General features: G+C 43.2%; 1 protein-coding gene across 7 annotated transcripts in view; it reads right to left on the bottom strand.

Moving 5' to 3' along the window:
- The window catches only part of LOC119436181 (ubiquitin carboxyl-terminal hydrolase CYLD), a 138,313-nt gene that overhangs the window by 7,232 nt on the left and 113,951 nt on the right, over window positions 1-17,130 (bottom strand). For 5 of the 7 annotated variants that reach the window (XM_037702954.2, XM_037702955.2, XM_037702956.2 and 2 more), the window contains 5 exons: window positions 14,982-15,219; window positions 14,163-14,254; window positions 12,651-12,714; window positions 10,487-10,607; window positions 5,765-5,873 (listed from right to left, as the gene is read on the bottom strand). In XM_037702954.2, the coding sequence (XP_037558882.1) occupies window positions 5,765-5,873; window positions 10,487-10,607; window positions 12,651-12,714; window positions 14,163-14,254; window positions 14,982-15,219 (624 nt within the window). Of the gene's footprint in view, window positions 1-5,260; window positions 5,341-5,764; window positions 5,874-10,486; window positions 10,608-12,650; window positions 12,715-14,162; window positions 14,255-14,981; window positions 15,220-17,130 lie in introns of those variants that run through there. The other 2 variants (XM_049656050.1, XM_049656052.1) reach the window with 2 other exon arrangements.

The raw sequence follows: 17,130 nt of genomic DNA on the forward strand, positions 1-17,130 counted from the left end.
GAGCTAAGCAGCGCAACGCCAGAGCCACTGGGTGCCCACTGGGCGATCACATGGAATATACACTTAATATACAAGGTTTTTTTTTGTCCTCATAATGCTGGCAAAAATAAAACTATTATGAAGCTATTCTAGCCAGAGCGTAGCAGACGATAAAGGCGAGTCCCTCCTCTGACGTCACGGGAGCGCTGTTCGCAGCGCCGCCATCGGTAGCACACGAGGCAAATAGCAGCGCGTGTTTTGTGAAGTGCAAAGATCGGGCCGATTATCTGCCAATAGACCGCTTGCACAACCGTCAATCCAACCCACACGCGTGATCTCGGGACCGATCACTGATGAGCCACCCTACGAACATATTAGCGGCTAGCATTTTGCGATGGCTTGCGGCCGTTAACACGTTGGCCAGCGGCAAATTTTCGTCACGGTCACACTGCCTAGGCCATAAGGCCTAATCAGCACTGCTTCATCAGGCGCCCACGACTAAAGTTACGGTTTGGAGCCAAATCGATGGATATTTACTCGCAGCAGCCGCGCAACATTCGGAGAGCTGACAAACTGCCTCGCAAATGAAAGCGAGTGGCAGTGTACTAAAGTTATTCACGGCCGCCATCTTTGGGACACACCATACGGCGGCCTCTCGTTCCCGGCGCTGTTCGTAGACACATATCGGTGTCTTTTTGTAGCTTTGAGCAACCCGTCACAAGACTAGCTTTGGATTCGCAAAAGTGTCATGACCTGGTCGCATGCACTTGAGCGGATGGCGGATGTAAAAGGCAGGGGGGGGGGGGGGGGGTCGCACGAACTTGCCGTGACCCTCAAGATTTCAGAATCTTTGACAGTTGGCAAAACGCGCATCGAACCTGACAATGAAACTGCGCGGACGGCACCTGCTCTTTACCGTCGACGCCAGCTACGCGCGGAGCGGTGATCGAGTCACCTGATATGCGGTCATTTCGTCTGTCGCGCAGATTGGCTTTATGATAACCCATTTGCCGTAAAGTTGGGATTTCCCTTCTGTACTTCGGAGAAAAACTGGAAAGCAAAACTGTCTATGCAATAAATAAATTATTGCCGCAAACCACAGGTCCACTATTAAACTGAGAACCTCATTGGTATTCAGTACAACAGAACGTCACTGATTCATTGGTTTCAGAGGAAAAAAAGCACTCGATTCTGTTCAAAAGAAAGTCTATTGATAAAAAAAAAACACATTTTCCAGACCTTCATATACTAGAAGTGAGCTGTAATCAGTGCTTTCTATGTACCTAAGTTACTGATAGCTTGCTACATTCTTGTTATGCAATGCTAGGAGGCTCCCGAGCATGTGCAGCACAGTGTTTTCTTGCCGAAAAGTAGTACGCATTAAATTTGGTGAAAAAGTTTCTAATACTCGATACTCCGCATTTTTATTTTTTTTTTGCTTGATTCGGTTCAATATCTACTATTCGGAATTTGCACACCCCTAACAGAAACTAAAGAATTCTTAGATGTCTGCCTTAATTTTAACCTTTCATAGATGATAACCGAGCAGACACGTGTAAACTATGACACTGCTAGCACCGTAGACATCATACTAACCAGCCATCCCAAGAGTATGTCTCCCATTAGCTACCTCCGCAAAATAAGCGATCATAAACAAATTCATGCTGTTTTCTCTTTCTCCCTACTGTACATCACTCGGATCAGAAAATCATCTGCCTGTATGACAAAGGAAATTAAGCCATCATCAACAATGAATTGGATGCATTCTACCAACATTTGAATTGAGCTTTGAAGATTGCTCTGCTTGTTTTTCCAAAAATAAGATGAACGACCCCATAGCACAGTTTCTTCCGACAATCTCACTTTGCACTGATTTCAATAGGCCATGGTTCACAAACGCACTTAAAGAATTAGACAACAAAAAAGAAACATCTTTTCAACTTCACTATACTAAGGCCAAGACTAGCTCCCGGGAAAACATACTATGAAGCAAACATGCTTACTTGGCAGCTATCTGCCAATAGAAGCACCCATTTTCCACTTAGTATTGCCTCGCATGTTAACCAATTAAAAAAAAAATTCTGGCAAGTAATCAACCCAAGACAATCCATGCGATTAGAATTTCAAATGATGGTGCAACTTCCGCTGACCTTGAATGTGTCCATATGATAATGTTTTTTCATCCATTTTCATTACTGGTGCGATTGCTGGCTAATGGTCCTAAACCCTACTAAACGTCAATTTCCCGTAGTCACAATGCTTTCCACTTCTCTTACACAATTACTAACATCTCCATTGACACCGTGGACGTGTTCAAGTATCTAGGCATTGCTGTCATACATGACGCAAACCGGTGCTTGCATATGGTCCCCCTGTCACATCATCTGCAAATAAAACCTAAGAATTTCTAAAACTTAACATTCGTAATGCCCTTTAACAAATAAAACTACAATTAAACCTGGATATAATGAAATTGACAAATTCCCAAAAAAGTTCGTTATAAAGAGGATTTCGTTATATGCAGGTTCGGCACGAAAATTCGAAAAAGAAACGCTTATCGTATTTACTCGATTCTAACGCGCCCTCAATTGTAACGCGCACCCGTTTTCCGTTTTCGTCGAAGCACTCATCCTTGGAATGTCACACCAGGTGCCGGATGCGTGGACGCGTGTCGTTTCGCACAAGCGCGAGGCATCGGAAACAAGGAGCGAGCGTCACGATGGCGTTGTAGCGTCGTGTAGTGTTACAGTAGAACCCCGCTGTTACGTTCCCGGGGGCTGCGTTTTCCCGGCTGTTCGTTTTCGGCCGGTCCCGGCAGAGCTCCCATAGAACCCAATGCATTGGTAACCCCGCTGTTGCGTCGCAACTGTGGGACCGTTCCCGCATCATACGTTGCGGACTGCCACCCCGCGCCAGCCCGAGCGGTCATTTTGACTTTTAATGTCGCTTGGCTTGGTGGCTTGACGATGGCATATTGGCCGCCCAAAGTGCCGGGGGCGACAACTATGACGTATTTTCGGTTTCCGCCAGAAAAAGTATGGCCCTTGAGATCCGTATTTGCTACATAAAGATGGTGTCTATGACGCGTTGTCGCCCTAAAATTGGTTTTGGCTCATAGATATCCCGTATAAACTCAAAGGGCGATAACGCAGTCGCCGCGCGCCGTATGCTGTATGTGCGAGTGAAAACGTGCGAGGGGAGCCGACCACCGCGTCTAATCTCGCGCGCGCAAAAAAAGTAGGGAGGAAGCGCGCCTTCTTCCGTTGCGCTCGAGGCACCAGCGAGCGAGCGAGGGGGGAGGGATAGCGGGGCGGCGTTGTACTGTACTCTGGCATCAACTGCGTACTGCGTGGCGGCGTGCGGTCGCGCGGGCCATATCTTGAAAGCGATCTGCGTTGGGGCAGAGTATAGCAGTGTAGGTGCGTCGGCGGCTCGTAGCTTTGTGCGTGCTGTGTGTTCACGGCGCTCAGTTTGCGTTGAAGCGATAGACAACAGCACGAAGGTCACTTCTCTCGCTTCTCCAGCGGCGCTTCCACACGCCGCCAGCTTTTGACAGCGCATGTACGCGTTCATCGAGTGTGATATGTCACAGCGTGTACCAGCGCGTCGGCAACATCAACTGGAAAAGGAGAGAGTGCCGGCTTGGCGGGCTAGGCCAGCTGCAGCAAGCGGCAGGATCAGGTTTGAATGAAGGGAGGGGGAAAGGTCATGCCCGCGGCGGCAAGATCGTCGGGTCGAGGGATGCAGGCCCGCCTCGCAGACGCACGCACGCACACGTGCGCTCGCTTCGCATTCCGTCGCGGCGAACAAGGTGCTTCCGGTTGCCGCTCGCGCAAAAATGACAATATTTGGGGCGAAATCTCTAGGTTCTCGGAGGGGGAAATTCGTTATATCGAGGAGGTCTCCTGCTGCCACTTCGTTACGTAGAGGTCTCAAATACATGTGCTTCTATGGAGTAATGGCGGGGAATAGAAAAATTTCGTTATATCCAGGAATTCGTTATATGGAGGTTCGTTATAAGTAGGTTTAACTGTACTAGCATAATCAACATTTGTAAGGCTGAAACTTAAATATGCATCGCCCATATGAAACTCTCACCTCATCAATTCACTAGAATTCTTACATAACTGTGCCATAAGGTTCATTCACTCATAATATTCATAATGTCAGCATGTCCTCATTAAAAGCAGAATGAGGTTTGGACACCCTATTCTATCGCCGCCTATCATGAGCGATATTTCGCACGTTCTACACCAGTTCACTTCCACCACATGCCTTACATTTTTCCACCCTCATGCATATCAATACACACAGGCCAGCTACTAAATGTTGCTCGCCCAAATACACAAACTGTCGCCTTCTTGGTAAAATTTTTTCCTTGCACAGCAGCAGAGTAAAACAGCCTTCCCTACCACACCACTACCATCATGAATTCGTCTGCATTCTTCAACAAAATAACGGTATTTTGTAATTGATGTAGTGGACAATGTCTTCTTCAATTTTTTTAGTTTTATGTAATACCTCGCAAGGGGTCTTCAAGGCAATAAAGTGAAAGTGAAAGCTTTTTCCAACTCCACTTAGGTGACAGCATCATTTACCACATGCATGGGCTTGCGCAAACACACCACAGCTCACATGCATAACACACCCCGCCACACGGCAACGAGAGGCAGTACTGTCCAGCTCCGATTCGACGGACCAGCTCAACCTGGTCAACTGAGCAAGAAGGGCAGCTAAGGCCGCCGGACTCCTGAACTGAGAGGCCCACCCACTAAATAGCGGAGGAGCTACCTACGCTCGTGTGCTCTTTTGCATAAAGTTTATTCTCTCTTTCTCACTAAAACAACCATATATGAGTCAGGTTATTCTGCCTTATTTTTGATATGGCATGGAAAGTATCAGGTGGGATAGCGCAGCTTTCTCCATTTACTTTTGTCCTTAGGTGCACCATGGAGCCTATACCTTTTGTGAGATTTAGGCAATGCCATTCAATTTGATAACTGCCACCAATTTGATAACTGCCACATATGCTTGTTCCTTTGGCTGATGCCAAGTCTCTTCGTTGTTGTGTGGGCACTAATTTGCCCAATAAACAAGACTGTTTCTCTCAAGTTTTTCATGCCATGTCTCCCTGGCAGCTGTCATCAATCACATGACAACATTCATAACATTCATGTTGGACAGCTTTCTTTTGGCTCCTTATTAAAATTAATGTGTCATCATCTAAAAGCAACATCTGCCGTTATGTCAAAAGCACTCTTCGAACCTCTTGCAATTAAACAACTCACTTGAGCCTAGCTTAGCACATCAAAGGGTTCTCTATCTTTTTTTTTTTTTTTTGCCATTCTAGAAGTTCTTGCGCTTGCATAATGAAAACAAGCTTGTAAGTGTCAATAAAACGGAACTCATACTTGAAGTAACATCACAGCAATGATTCGTTATTGAGAATTCAATTTCTTTTAACTCTTCAGTCCAACAGTGCTCACAGATGACATAATCCCAGACATAATTTTTTTTCCCCTCCACACTGTGAATGAATAAAGTGAGCAGATGTGCTAAACAAGAATACAAGTATGCATCCTATTGCCCTGTAGTGCACTTCTGGAGTTTTAAGAACAAACAATTGCTTCCACTTATGAAATATATTTTACTTTCTTTCTACAAATCTAAGAAACAAGACTTTTTAAAAGTCACATAGCACAATTATCAGAATGCACTTCCCATTCAGCTTTTCTAAACATAAGAAACATCACTGCACAAAACATACATTTGTTCGTGGACTTACAATTTTCCAAGGCATCTGTAATGTCCAACTTCAGGCTCGGCACAATGTGGTCATACAGCTTAAACTGCTTGCCACAACGAGGCATCTGAATGATTAATGCTTTTGGAATCTGCAACAAATATACAAACCCAGTTGGTTTCCGAAAAGTTTGCACTGCTTAATCATTCTTTACTTAGACTAAAGTATTTTAGCAGGAAGGCTTGCAGGTCACCTGAGGGCTATTACATGGCCTCCTATACACTTTCTGCGTCTACGCAATCGCTCCTGCAGCGCCGCTCAACCTCCTCACCTGGCCTCGTCACATTTCGCCCATTATGGGCCAACAGCACCCTCTCTAGGAATGCTATGAAAGCATCTGCAAGCCATGGCTGGCAGATGGGAAAGGTGCAAAGGTAGCATGTGCACATCTGGAAGTGTACTAAAATTTGACTAAGCCTGTTTGCCTGGATAAAGCAGTGGCTGAGGATAAAGGATAAAATGAGTATAAAGCTTAACGACATATTGCACAGGCACCCTTGCAGAGGTCCTCAGCCAATATGTATCCCCTAAACACCGTGACTGGGATCAATTCTTGCCATTTGCGATGTTTGCATATAACTCATCAGTGCACAAGACAACTGGCTCCCTTATCACGTCACTCATATCACTCTCCCTTCTTTTTATTGTACGGGCATGAACCAATGCTACCGATCGACGCAGCGCTACACATCAGCCCTGGGTTATCTTTGGCGCCCTCTAATATGGAACTTCTTCGGCGTTGGAACACAGCTCGAGAGCTAGTGTTGGAAAGAGAGAAACAAACCCAGCAGTCTAACAAGTGGCTCTATGACCTGACTCGACGAACCAACAGCCAATGGCCAGTGACCTTGCTTACGTGCGGATGCCTGTCTGGAAGCGAGGCTGCACAACAAAGCTTCTTCATTCCTTTCATGGGTACCGCCTCATCAGACAGACGGCGGAAAATGACTGGGACCACCAAGGACGTCGCAATGTAGTCAACATTAGCAGACTGAAACCATACGCCGATCGTGACATCTCACCGACCTCTCCAGATGAGAAAGTCTGGCCCATGCCTACAGTCCACATCCAATCTGCGCAACAACAGGGCCGAGAGCACCAGGGTCCTCAGTAAGATGACTCGGACAACGAGGAGTTTTTCGATGCCCTGAGCACGCCACCTGACGATGCAGTTAGGTCCCCCTTGAGGCCGCGCCACAGTATCGTGCCACATTAACGGGGCGACTTCATTTATTGCTGAAAAGTACCTGTGACCCGGTAAACAGTGCAGCCTGCAAGCATCATTGTGATACGAATGTGACCATCACCGAACAGTTCAGCAGTGATGGGAAACCAACAAACCAGTGTGCAGTACAGTGCATGTGAGCCGTGACGTGATAATGTGAGTGTGTGACGTGTCCCCCTCCCCCGCTCCAGCAACCTGCCCCTGAGGTTCAGTGTTTCACTGAACACTCACCAGTGTGACGTACTCATGTGCCGGAACGTTTCTAAAACAGGTGCACCCGCCTTGACTATGTGGCATATAACACACTCACAAACTCCCTGCACCTATGAATTCACAACATGTGGTAGGACTGTGCTAGTCTGACACTTGCTTTTTCTTTGACATGCTATGAGTGAGGACACTCAACAGTCTTTGTACCGGGAAGGATTGTAACATAGCGTGCTCCACCTATGTTCTTAAAGAGAGAAAAAATATAAGCAGTTGCACGACTACATGACACAGGGAGCCACCCGAGCCTCGCCACCCCCTCCTAGAAAGATATTGCCAGGTATTGCCTCCATCCCTTGCAAGGTCGGTGCAAGCCACGAGAAAAGGGCATAAAAGGAGGAAAGGGACCATGCACGGCCAGTCGTTCCACTGTGCGAGAACTGTCCCATGTCTATGCTTGTTCCCTGACCGTGCACTCTTGTACATGGGTGAGAACTGCGCCTTGGCGTAGCCGTGACCTCTCGCTCATGCCCGCTTGTGCCGCCGTGGTTGACGCCTGCAACAGTTACCTGCTATCCTCGTCGATGAGGAGATTTCGAGGTGGCCCCCGGACTATGTAGTCGCACTCTGCTCTCAGTCTAATCTTTGGGTCTCTGTCGTTTTGTTGAGTTCGCGATACTTCAAACCTATTCGCGACACTGGGCAGCTATTGACAGAACTTAAATTTGCCGGACATAAGATGGGTATATGTGTGCATGTGCATGCTGAAGGATTAGATCTATTCCTAATTTGGCAAAAGAGCACTGGCATTGGTGTTGATGTTTTCTTGACCACCTGACCAACCAAAATAACCAATGCAGCTGCTGCTGTTACTTTAGCAGGACAACATGGCTCATTTTGTTATTGCAATATTTAGTGTCAATGCCCATGTTTGAGACATGCATTTACAAATACATGGCTGAGGAGAAAAGAAAAAGGCTGCTATGTAGCAGCTTGACGGTGCTCCCTTCTCCCAGGTATAGCACTTTGATGCGGCAGAAGACACGAAATAGCCAGTATGGACATAACCAGAAGATAATTTTACAAAATAACTCAATCATAAAAGAGTTTCACAGTACAACATGTACTGAAAATAAAGCAAATTAAATAATATCGCACAATATGAAGAGGAGTAGCAGAGCACTGCACAATGAAAATGAAAGCTTAATTGAAAGTGTTTTTAGGCAAATTCTGAGAGGTTTCTCAGATCACGGTGTGAGATAAAACAAACCACTTTGGTAGGGAGGACAATGTAAATCATAATTTGCTAGTAAGCATGGCACAGACCCATATTCATGGTGTCTTTTGTTGGCTAGTAGCGAGTGTTGGTGTGAAGAAGAGGAATATCAGATAAGAATGACATACTATGGTCAATCTGTGATTTATAAAGTATTAAAAGGTAGAAATCTTACATGATGGATGAATTCATCATGCTATAAGCAAAGAAAAGAAAAGGTAGGGAACGTGTTATGAAAGGTACATTTGTAATTGCTCTAAGTGGATAATTGTGTAGAACCAAGAGCTTTGTGATGTTTGTGTAGTACTACTCCAGACCAAAGCAGTCATTGACTTGCGACTCGTAGAGTGCGTGGTACAACGCAAGCTTTGTTTTTAAAGGCTATAAATACTGAAATTTTCTGAATACAGCAATTCCTTAGGCAAGTTTACTTTGATGGTGCTTAGTAATATGAACACTCTATAACATATTCATTTATATATAACCTCGGTGTTTTTAAATGTGTGTGTAATCTCTATTGAATTTCCTCCAAAGGCCAGATAAATGCTGAGGGAATAATCTTCATATTCAGCTCTCAAAACTGTGGCTATATTCTTGTTGGAGTCTATATAAGGAGAGCATTTTTAACAGACCATCACTGCAACTTATCCAACCCACTATTTCTTTTAGCGACCAAATCATCAACATTAATACCTGATCACCTCAGTATCTATTTCTATTAAATTATTTATATAAATAATGATTAACAGTGGACATAGTAGGCTTTTTTATTGATCCTAGCCAAACCAGAGCTTCATGTCCTCTATGAGGTCAGTGTTTGTGCCCAAACGTCTCGTCAGTGGTCCACAAACTGCTCTGCATAAACCTTTGTGGCAACACAATGGCTATGGCATTGTACAAGTTCTAGACTTGACTCTATCCTGGCCACTGTCTTGTGCAAAAGTACTGAAGTACTTAGATTTAGGTACACATTTAAAAATCCTGGGTGGTTTAATTTAACTTGGAGTGCTCCACTACAGTATCTCTTAAAGGTTGCTATCAAGTTTTGGGATGTTAAATGCCACCAATTAGGTCCAGGATGAGATTCTGCCCAGTGGAAGCTCATCCATTGCCCTTTTTGGCACACGAGTCTGGCAAACATAAAAAATTTAATTCTGGGGTTTTATGTGCCAGAACCACAATCTGATAATCAGGCACACCGCAGTGGAGGACTCTGAATTAGTTCTGACCAACTGGGCCTCTTTAATGTGCACCTAAATCTAAGTACACGAGCGTTTTTGCATTTAGCCCCCATCGAAATGTGGCCGCAGCGGCTAGTATCAAACCCGCAGCCTCATGCTCAGCAGTAGCACACCATAGGCACTAAGCTACTTCAGCGCATGGCAAACATTACGTTGCATGTGGCTATCTCAAAACCAAAACCACGCATACAGCTGTGCCGAATTGGGCCTCAAGTGCCTGAGCGACTCACATGATTACGTTGCATGTCGTCATGCTTTGCATCACGTGACTCCCACCAAATCGCCTCCAAAAACGCTCTCCCTATGAACAGCTGCACCACAGTAGCAGTTTTGAAGTCAACCAAAACTTAGCTTGACATTCTTGACACAAGACGCAGAAAACAGTACAGTACTATAATCTATCATGCTCTACTAGACTCTTGCTTTAAGCACCATAAAAAGTTTAGCACCTCTGTTTCCCTTCTCATTTATTGGTGCTTCTGTAGCTTAGCATGAGTATTGTCACCTTCTGAACACATGTAAGCAATAATTTATAACAAAGAAAAGAAAGTTAAAAACAACAGTGCTGGAAGAAGTGAATAAAAACAAACAAGTTATGCTGTGAATATTACATACATTGAAAAAAAAGAAAAAAAAAGAGAACATAATTTTAATTTGTTATTCAAAAATTACGTCAAAGAGTGGACAAAGTACTAATAAGATTTTGAAAACAATGCAAACAAATAAAAATAGCTGAAAAATGTTAAAGAGCTCACCTCCTTGAGCTTTAGCTTGGATTCATGAATGGACTGGTGGAAGAGCTGCTGCACAGTAGGAATTTCCAGTAGCTCATTTTTAGCAACAAACAGCTGATAAAGGTGTGTCTCCTGTTGAGAGCTGAAAGAGAAAATAAAGAAGAAAATAGTATTTTTTTAAACTAAATACCACACACAACAAAAAGGTTCCTGAACAAAGCTTAAATCCTAAAAAATACTTCCGGCACCGAGACTGCGGTGTTCAGATGGTAACATCTTCTGTACTAAGTTCTAGGAAAATGATTTAGGGTTAAGAGAGTAATAAATACCTCACTTCCAAACACTGCCACCATTGCATATTACCACACATGATGACCTAAAATGCCTTGTACACCATATGCTTAAGCCCACTTATATTACTTTCACTACTGTGCACTTGATCTAGCATTTCAGTGGTAGAACTAAAGTCAGTGGGAGCTACGGCGAAGCGGGCAAGCAAGCGCTGCTTGTCTTCTACCTTCACCAAAACTGTGGCCAGTGCCTTCAATACAGATGGCACAGTAAAGGGCTATGAGGCTAAGTTTCACACCCTTCAGTGCTCTGCCTAAGGTCGACAATGGAAAGAAGCAATTTATAAAGTCAATTTATGCAAGCATAAGTGGACACAAGCATGCCTTTTGCGTACACAGTCTCTATGTCACCACCTTATAAGTTTGAGCCACATAAATCTTAAACTTTCATATAAACTACTACATAATGGAAACCAGCAGCCATATTTGCATGCCAGTGCAGCCAACTACCATAACGTACAGTAACAGTAGCTAAAGAAAACCAGTATTATTTCCTCTCTGCTAATGTTGACTTAGAAGCTCAGCAGCATACAGGTTTAGTGCTGATTAGTGTCATGATTTTCCACAGCGCAAAACAACACAATGGTAAGAAAAAAAGGGAGACTTATAGAAGCTCTCGTACATTGCTTCCTTCCTCATTTGAGTCATTCTGCATGACAGAACATCACTGACATCATGCTTAGCAGAGGACAGCTTCACCTCATTAGAGTATCATGAATAATGGACAAGAATAAGACCACTGCACAGTTTAGTTGGTGCTCAGATGTATACAGGAACATATGTTCATGACTTATGCACAGAAATATGCAGTACAAGTGCATGAGGTTTATGACTTACTGTCTCCCCTGATGGTGACATTACACAACACTGTCACTGTGAAGTCTTACCATTTCTGATCAGAAAATGTTGAGCTGCATTGGAAATTACTGACATAAAAAATAAAAAAGCTGACACAGGAGCACAAACACAGAAATATGTTCCCCTATTTCAATGGAGAATGTATGCAAACCCCCCAAGAGTACCACTTTCATTCCAAATATTTCTGTCAGAATATGTATTTCCCACTTAGAATTGTAATACATAAAAGATTCATTAAAAATGAATACAAATGCCACTAACAGCTTCATATCACATTAAAAATGAATACAAATGCCACTAACAGCTTCATATCACCAACTTTTGAAGTATGCAAACTTCCACATGCTCCAGAAAACAAGAAATAATTTGTTTCCACACATCATGTGAAAAATAGCTAATAATACTAGCTTGAATTACAATTTCTGAGGATCAAAACATGTTTGTGCGCAAACACATGCGGAAAACATATAACAGAAGTACAAGAAAGTATCCCGACTGCCTTTTTTCAGTTCAAAAGAAATACAAGGATAAGTAATACACGCAATACTGAAAATAACTGGAACATTATTATTTTCTTTATTATTGTACTGTTGCACATACACAAAACACTATCTAGATGTAAACAGATTTACGTGCAATAATATATGACACTACTTTGATTTGCATTGTGAAGTAGACTTCAGTTCTCAGCAAAGATAATTGCAGCTATCTTCTATGTTTATCACTAATGTTGCTGATGGTTAAAATGCAAGTCAGTCATGGGTCTTCCAGTAACAGATGAGATGTTAAAAGTAAGTTAGGAAAAGTAAAGTCATGCTAAAAATACAGACAGAACTTAAATTAAAATCGGGGGTTTTACGTGCCAAAACCATGATATGATTATCGGGGCCAGCAAAGTCCAGAATAATTTTTACCACCAAAATACAAACAATTTTAATATCAGCAAGAAGCGTATAAATGCTCATCTACATACTCACCTTAGCTTTAAGAAAGGCTGCACCTTTAGTGCAGAGAACAGGGAATTTAGAAACTCTTCAGGATCTGTAAAAAAAAATAATTCATGTTCACCTTTTTTCAATAACAATAACACAAGAGATAAATTGTCCCCTTGTTGAGCCACAAGACTGGAAGCTATTTGTGACACCATCCCCACAATCAACTAACTACATTTCAAATGACAGGCTGCTTTGATGTAAAAAGAAGATTTCATGTCCTCATCATTAGAATATAACCTTGCACTGCCTCTTACAAATAACAGCTGTTAATGCCACACTCAGTGCCAAAGCTGTTCAGCTATGTCTCGTTGAGAAACAAACAAAGATCATAATGCAACAGTCTGAAGAAAACATTGCAACTAGTATCAAACCTGAGGTTTTCCCCATTGAAAATTGACGCTTCAGCCAGCTGTGCCATGACAAAATCAACAAAGTGCGAGCATTTAATACAGCCATGGGTCACAGGGCACCTGTTGTGGTTCATTGGCACACAGGACAGTCTTAAAAAGTAATGTTCATGAAAATTTCACAATCAATAGGAAGGATTAATGCAAACACCACCAGAGCAAGCATAATTTTTTCGCTCTACCCACAGAGTTCTTTCAACAAAACAATTTCAATGAAGTTTCATAAATGCCCATCAAATATGTCATCGCTTCATGCTCATAAATAAACCACAGCCAGGGGCTCCGTAAGTATACCTTATGTGTGGGCAGGCACACATGTATTGGCAGGCACACGAGCACAAAAGGACATGCATGTGCAACGCCAAGTCTCAATTCCAGGCGCTTGCTTTGTCAGAGGACACAAGAATGAAGTTTGGCACGCACTCGCATATCTCGCAGTAATTTGTCCCCACCTGTACTTTATCGTTTTCACTGTGCAACAGCTACACAAAACTTAAAGCTAACAAAATGTACAGTGAGGTTCTGCATGCTTTGGCAGGCAATACCTACGGTTAGGCTCCAAGATCCTGCTTGCTTTGGCATGCCCTGTTGTGCAGACTGCAGAATTGTCACTGTTCACCCCTGCCTGTACTGACCTATATTCTTTCATACCTCTACAAATCTAGGTGCTTCTTGTGAGCCTGACCTCACACACAGAACCTTCGTTGTAGCTCCTTTTCATCAAGCCCTCGCCCTAGATGGATGGAACACGCTGGGTACAGGTAGAGGAGCTAGCAATTGTTGAGGTACTAAAAAAAATAGGGGGGGAGGCATTCCTAGGGTACCCCTTATGGATCCACCAATGCCTTTAATTTATTAATGAAACTGTACTCGTGCAATAATTTGTTTTTTCTAGGGCATATTCTAAGGAAACACATCTTGCATAAAAGCAAACAAGCATGAGTTTTAAGACAGTTAACAAAATGTCTCGTACTTTCATCTAGTTGGAAGTTTAATCTTGCCAATTGTCACAGCCAGAATTGTTACTTTAACAGAATTGCTACTCAAACAATGTGGAGTGTTGGATATACCACAGACACGTCCTCACCTTTCTCCTCAGTAGTGAGTCCCGACACACCTCCCAAAGAGTCGAGGAGCTCTCGAAGCCTCATCACATTTTCACTAGGCACATAAAGATCGCTAAAAAAGAATGAAACAAATAAAAATTGTGAATACACTACAGTGGTAACGAAAAAGCTTATCCGAAACAAGCACACCATCAAAACAAAGAGAGCGATGCTGAAGTTTTTGTTGGGTCTCATACTGATAAAGTTGCAGGATTGCAGGCCCAAGGTTGTGAACTAAAACAGTGTTAAGCAATGAATTTTTTTGTCTAAAGACATGTTAACATGATATGGTTGCAATAAAGAAATAACAAATGTATTTAACCAAACTACAGTCGAATTTCTGCATAAGTAATGCCAGTTCAACAAAATTTCCATCACAACAAAGTTTTCATTATTCCTCTTCAGTGTTTATAGTACGCAATGCAGCAAAATTACCACAACAATTAAGTCCAAGCCCATTTTCGATTCCACAAAGCTTTCTTGAAGCCACCACCACCGAAACAGAAAAAGTTGATACTCAAGAGCTACTCTTGAAAGTTTGGATGCTAAGAAAATGGTGATGACTGAATAAAACACAAATATGGGCTATCTTTGAACCCTCCCAAAAACACCAATGGCAACATGTAGCCATGCAACAGCTGACACTCCGTGGCAGTATTACCACCATCAGCTGCCAATGTTTCATGGTTATTTGTAAATTTCACATCTACAAAGTTTCAGAACAAAATTTTGTACCAGTGCCATCAATTACACTGTCATGGGATTAGACTGTACTAGTAGCATATCAATCACATACATACCTGCGAAGAGTGTTAACAATGTCGTCACGCAGCACTTTCTGGATGCGATCATATCCGTCGATGTCATTGGGTTGATGTTCCCGATTGAGAATATCATCGAAGATGTAAGTGCACGAAAACATGGCAAAAAGTGTGGCATCTAAGTAGCATGAATTATGGTGTCCCTGTATTCCTCGTTTAACTTTACACAATTCTGTCACTGCATCTTGAGTACGGCCCAGCACATGAACATGGCGACCTGCACAAAAAAATCGTAGACAAATGATGCTTGTAAAACTTTCACGGATACATTTTGAAAAAGTAGCCTCTCCACAAAGAAGAAAATAGACTTACTGAATATCCCCCGAAAATGCGCGCGTGGGTGTATTTCACATTTGCAGTGCCAAAATTGTCTATACGGGCACATAGCTAGTGACCCGAGCTGTTACTAGGCCAGACAGCAGCCAGTGGCAAGTTGTCTATTTGGGCACATACCCAGTGGCCCATGTTGTCTGCTCGGCAAGACAGCAGCCAGCACATACTAGTGACCCAAGTTGACTCACCTCCCATAAACGGCCAGAAACATGCAAACCGCAAAATGGGGGAGGAGCCAAGGAAAGCTATCGCTTTAAATGTATGCCCATTTTCTTGCCCGAAATTCGGTTTTAACCAAAATGGGTCAGTGAAAGGATATTTGCCAAGCTAAGATGGCAGTAGGCACTCAGCTACGAGACATGTACTCCGATGCAAGTAGCCTGGCGAGGTCAAGATCCCACGTCAGCCTACTACCCAAGCAATGTTTACTTTTTTATCTTATTTGCACCCATTTTGCCAGCCGCTGAAATGAAAACGAGAAGTGGGAAATTGGAGCTGATTGGCAGACTACTTGGTACTGCCTCTTACACAGTGCATAAATTTGCTTGCAGTGACTAGAATTTTGTCTGTGTGTATCTCTATTTCACTGCACAATAAATCAGTTTCCAGTCAGTGCCTTGTCTCTGTGCCTTCCGTCTTAATCCTGTGTGTGTCTAAAGCTGTGATTTTGAAGAGAAAAGGGGAGGGGGCGGCTGGGAGAGCCCTAGCCTGAGTTCTTGCAGTCTTCATGCTGCAGCCACTGTAGTGGATGCACTGGGCAAGTTCACTGTGGGTAATGTGTGGTCATATCTACCTAGTGAAATTTTTATTCATTATTCATTGGTGCTCTGTAGTCCCACACAGTCAAGAATAAAGTATTATGCTATGTGTGTTCGAATATCAAATGCACTCACTATTAATCCCCACATAGTCACATCACCATATAGCATTATGCCCTGCTTCTCAAAAACTTTGAATACGACTACAGTGCTGAAGAGCAGAATCTGCAGTTACACAGCATGTTTCAGTGCCAAGAAAATGAGCTAACGAGATGTTCACCAATAAACAAAACTGGTAAGCTCGATGCCCCCCTCCCCCCTGAAAAATTATCCACAGAAAAAAGCCGGTCAAAGTCAAACCTGGATTTTTCGTATTATGCACATACAAATACACACTAGCGCCATATGTTTGCTATGCATTGATGAAACATTTGTTGGCTATCAAGCCGTGATGCACTGATGTCAAGTCGCACCTTGAAGTCATGTATTAAAAAGACGGTGGAGGGGCCTGTGAGTGCAGTTGTTGAACAATGTAATGTAATAATGCTTCTCACAAACAAATACCTAAAACCAATTGAAACTCATGCTAGACTTTAAACTCAGCATGGTGAAGAGACGCTAAGCCACAGCACAATATTTGAGTGGTGAAAACAACTTCGAGATGGCCAGACAGCAGAGGAAGACAATGCCAGACGAGGTAGCTTCGTTCCCACTGCTGTGGTTTTCATTAAATCCTTGAAAACTGCCGAGTAATGCTTTGTCAGCATGCATAACAGACACATCTCCCCCAGGGGACACTCCACGCAATTATTCACAAACATCTGATGTTCCACAAATTCAGTGCATGCCCGGCACCAAGGCAACTGTCCGCCTTCTACCGAGACAGGAGACTGCAAACTTGCACCGAGTTCAAAGAGCATTTGACAGGGAAGGCAAGATCATCACCTGCCACGAGACATGCGTGCATCATTTCACTCCAGTATCAAAAAAGTCGTCAAAACAACGGGAACATACGGACTCCCCAACATGAAGGAAGT

This window comes from Dermacentor silvarum, chromosome 1 (assembly GCF_013339745.2).
Source record: "Dermacentor silvarum isolate Dsil-2018 chromosome 1, BIME_Dsil_1.4, whole genome shotgun sequence".
In the NCBI taxonomy this organism is placed as follows: domain Eukaryota; kingdom Metazoa; phylum Arthropoda; class Arachnida; order Ixodida; family Ixodidae; genus Dermacentor; species Dermacentor silvarum.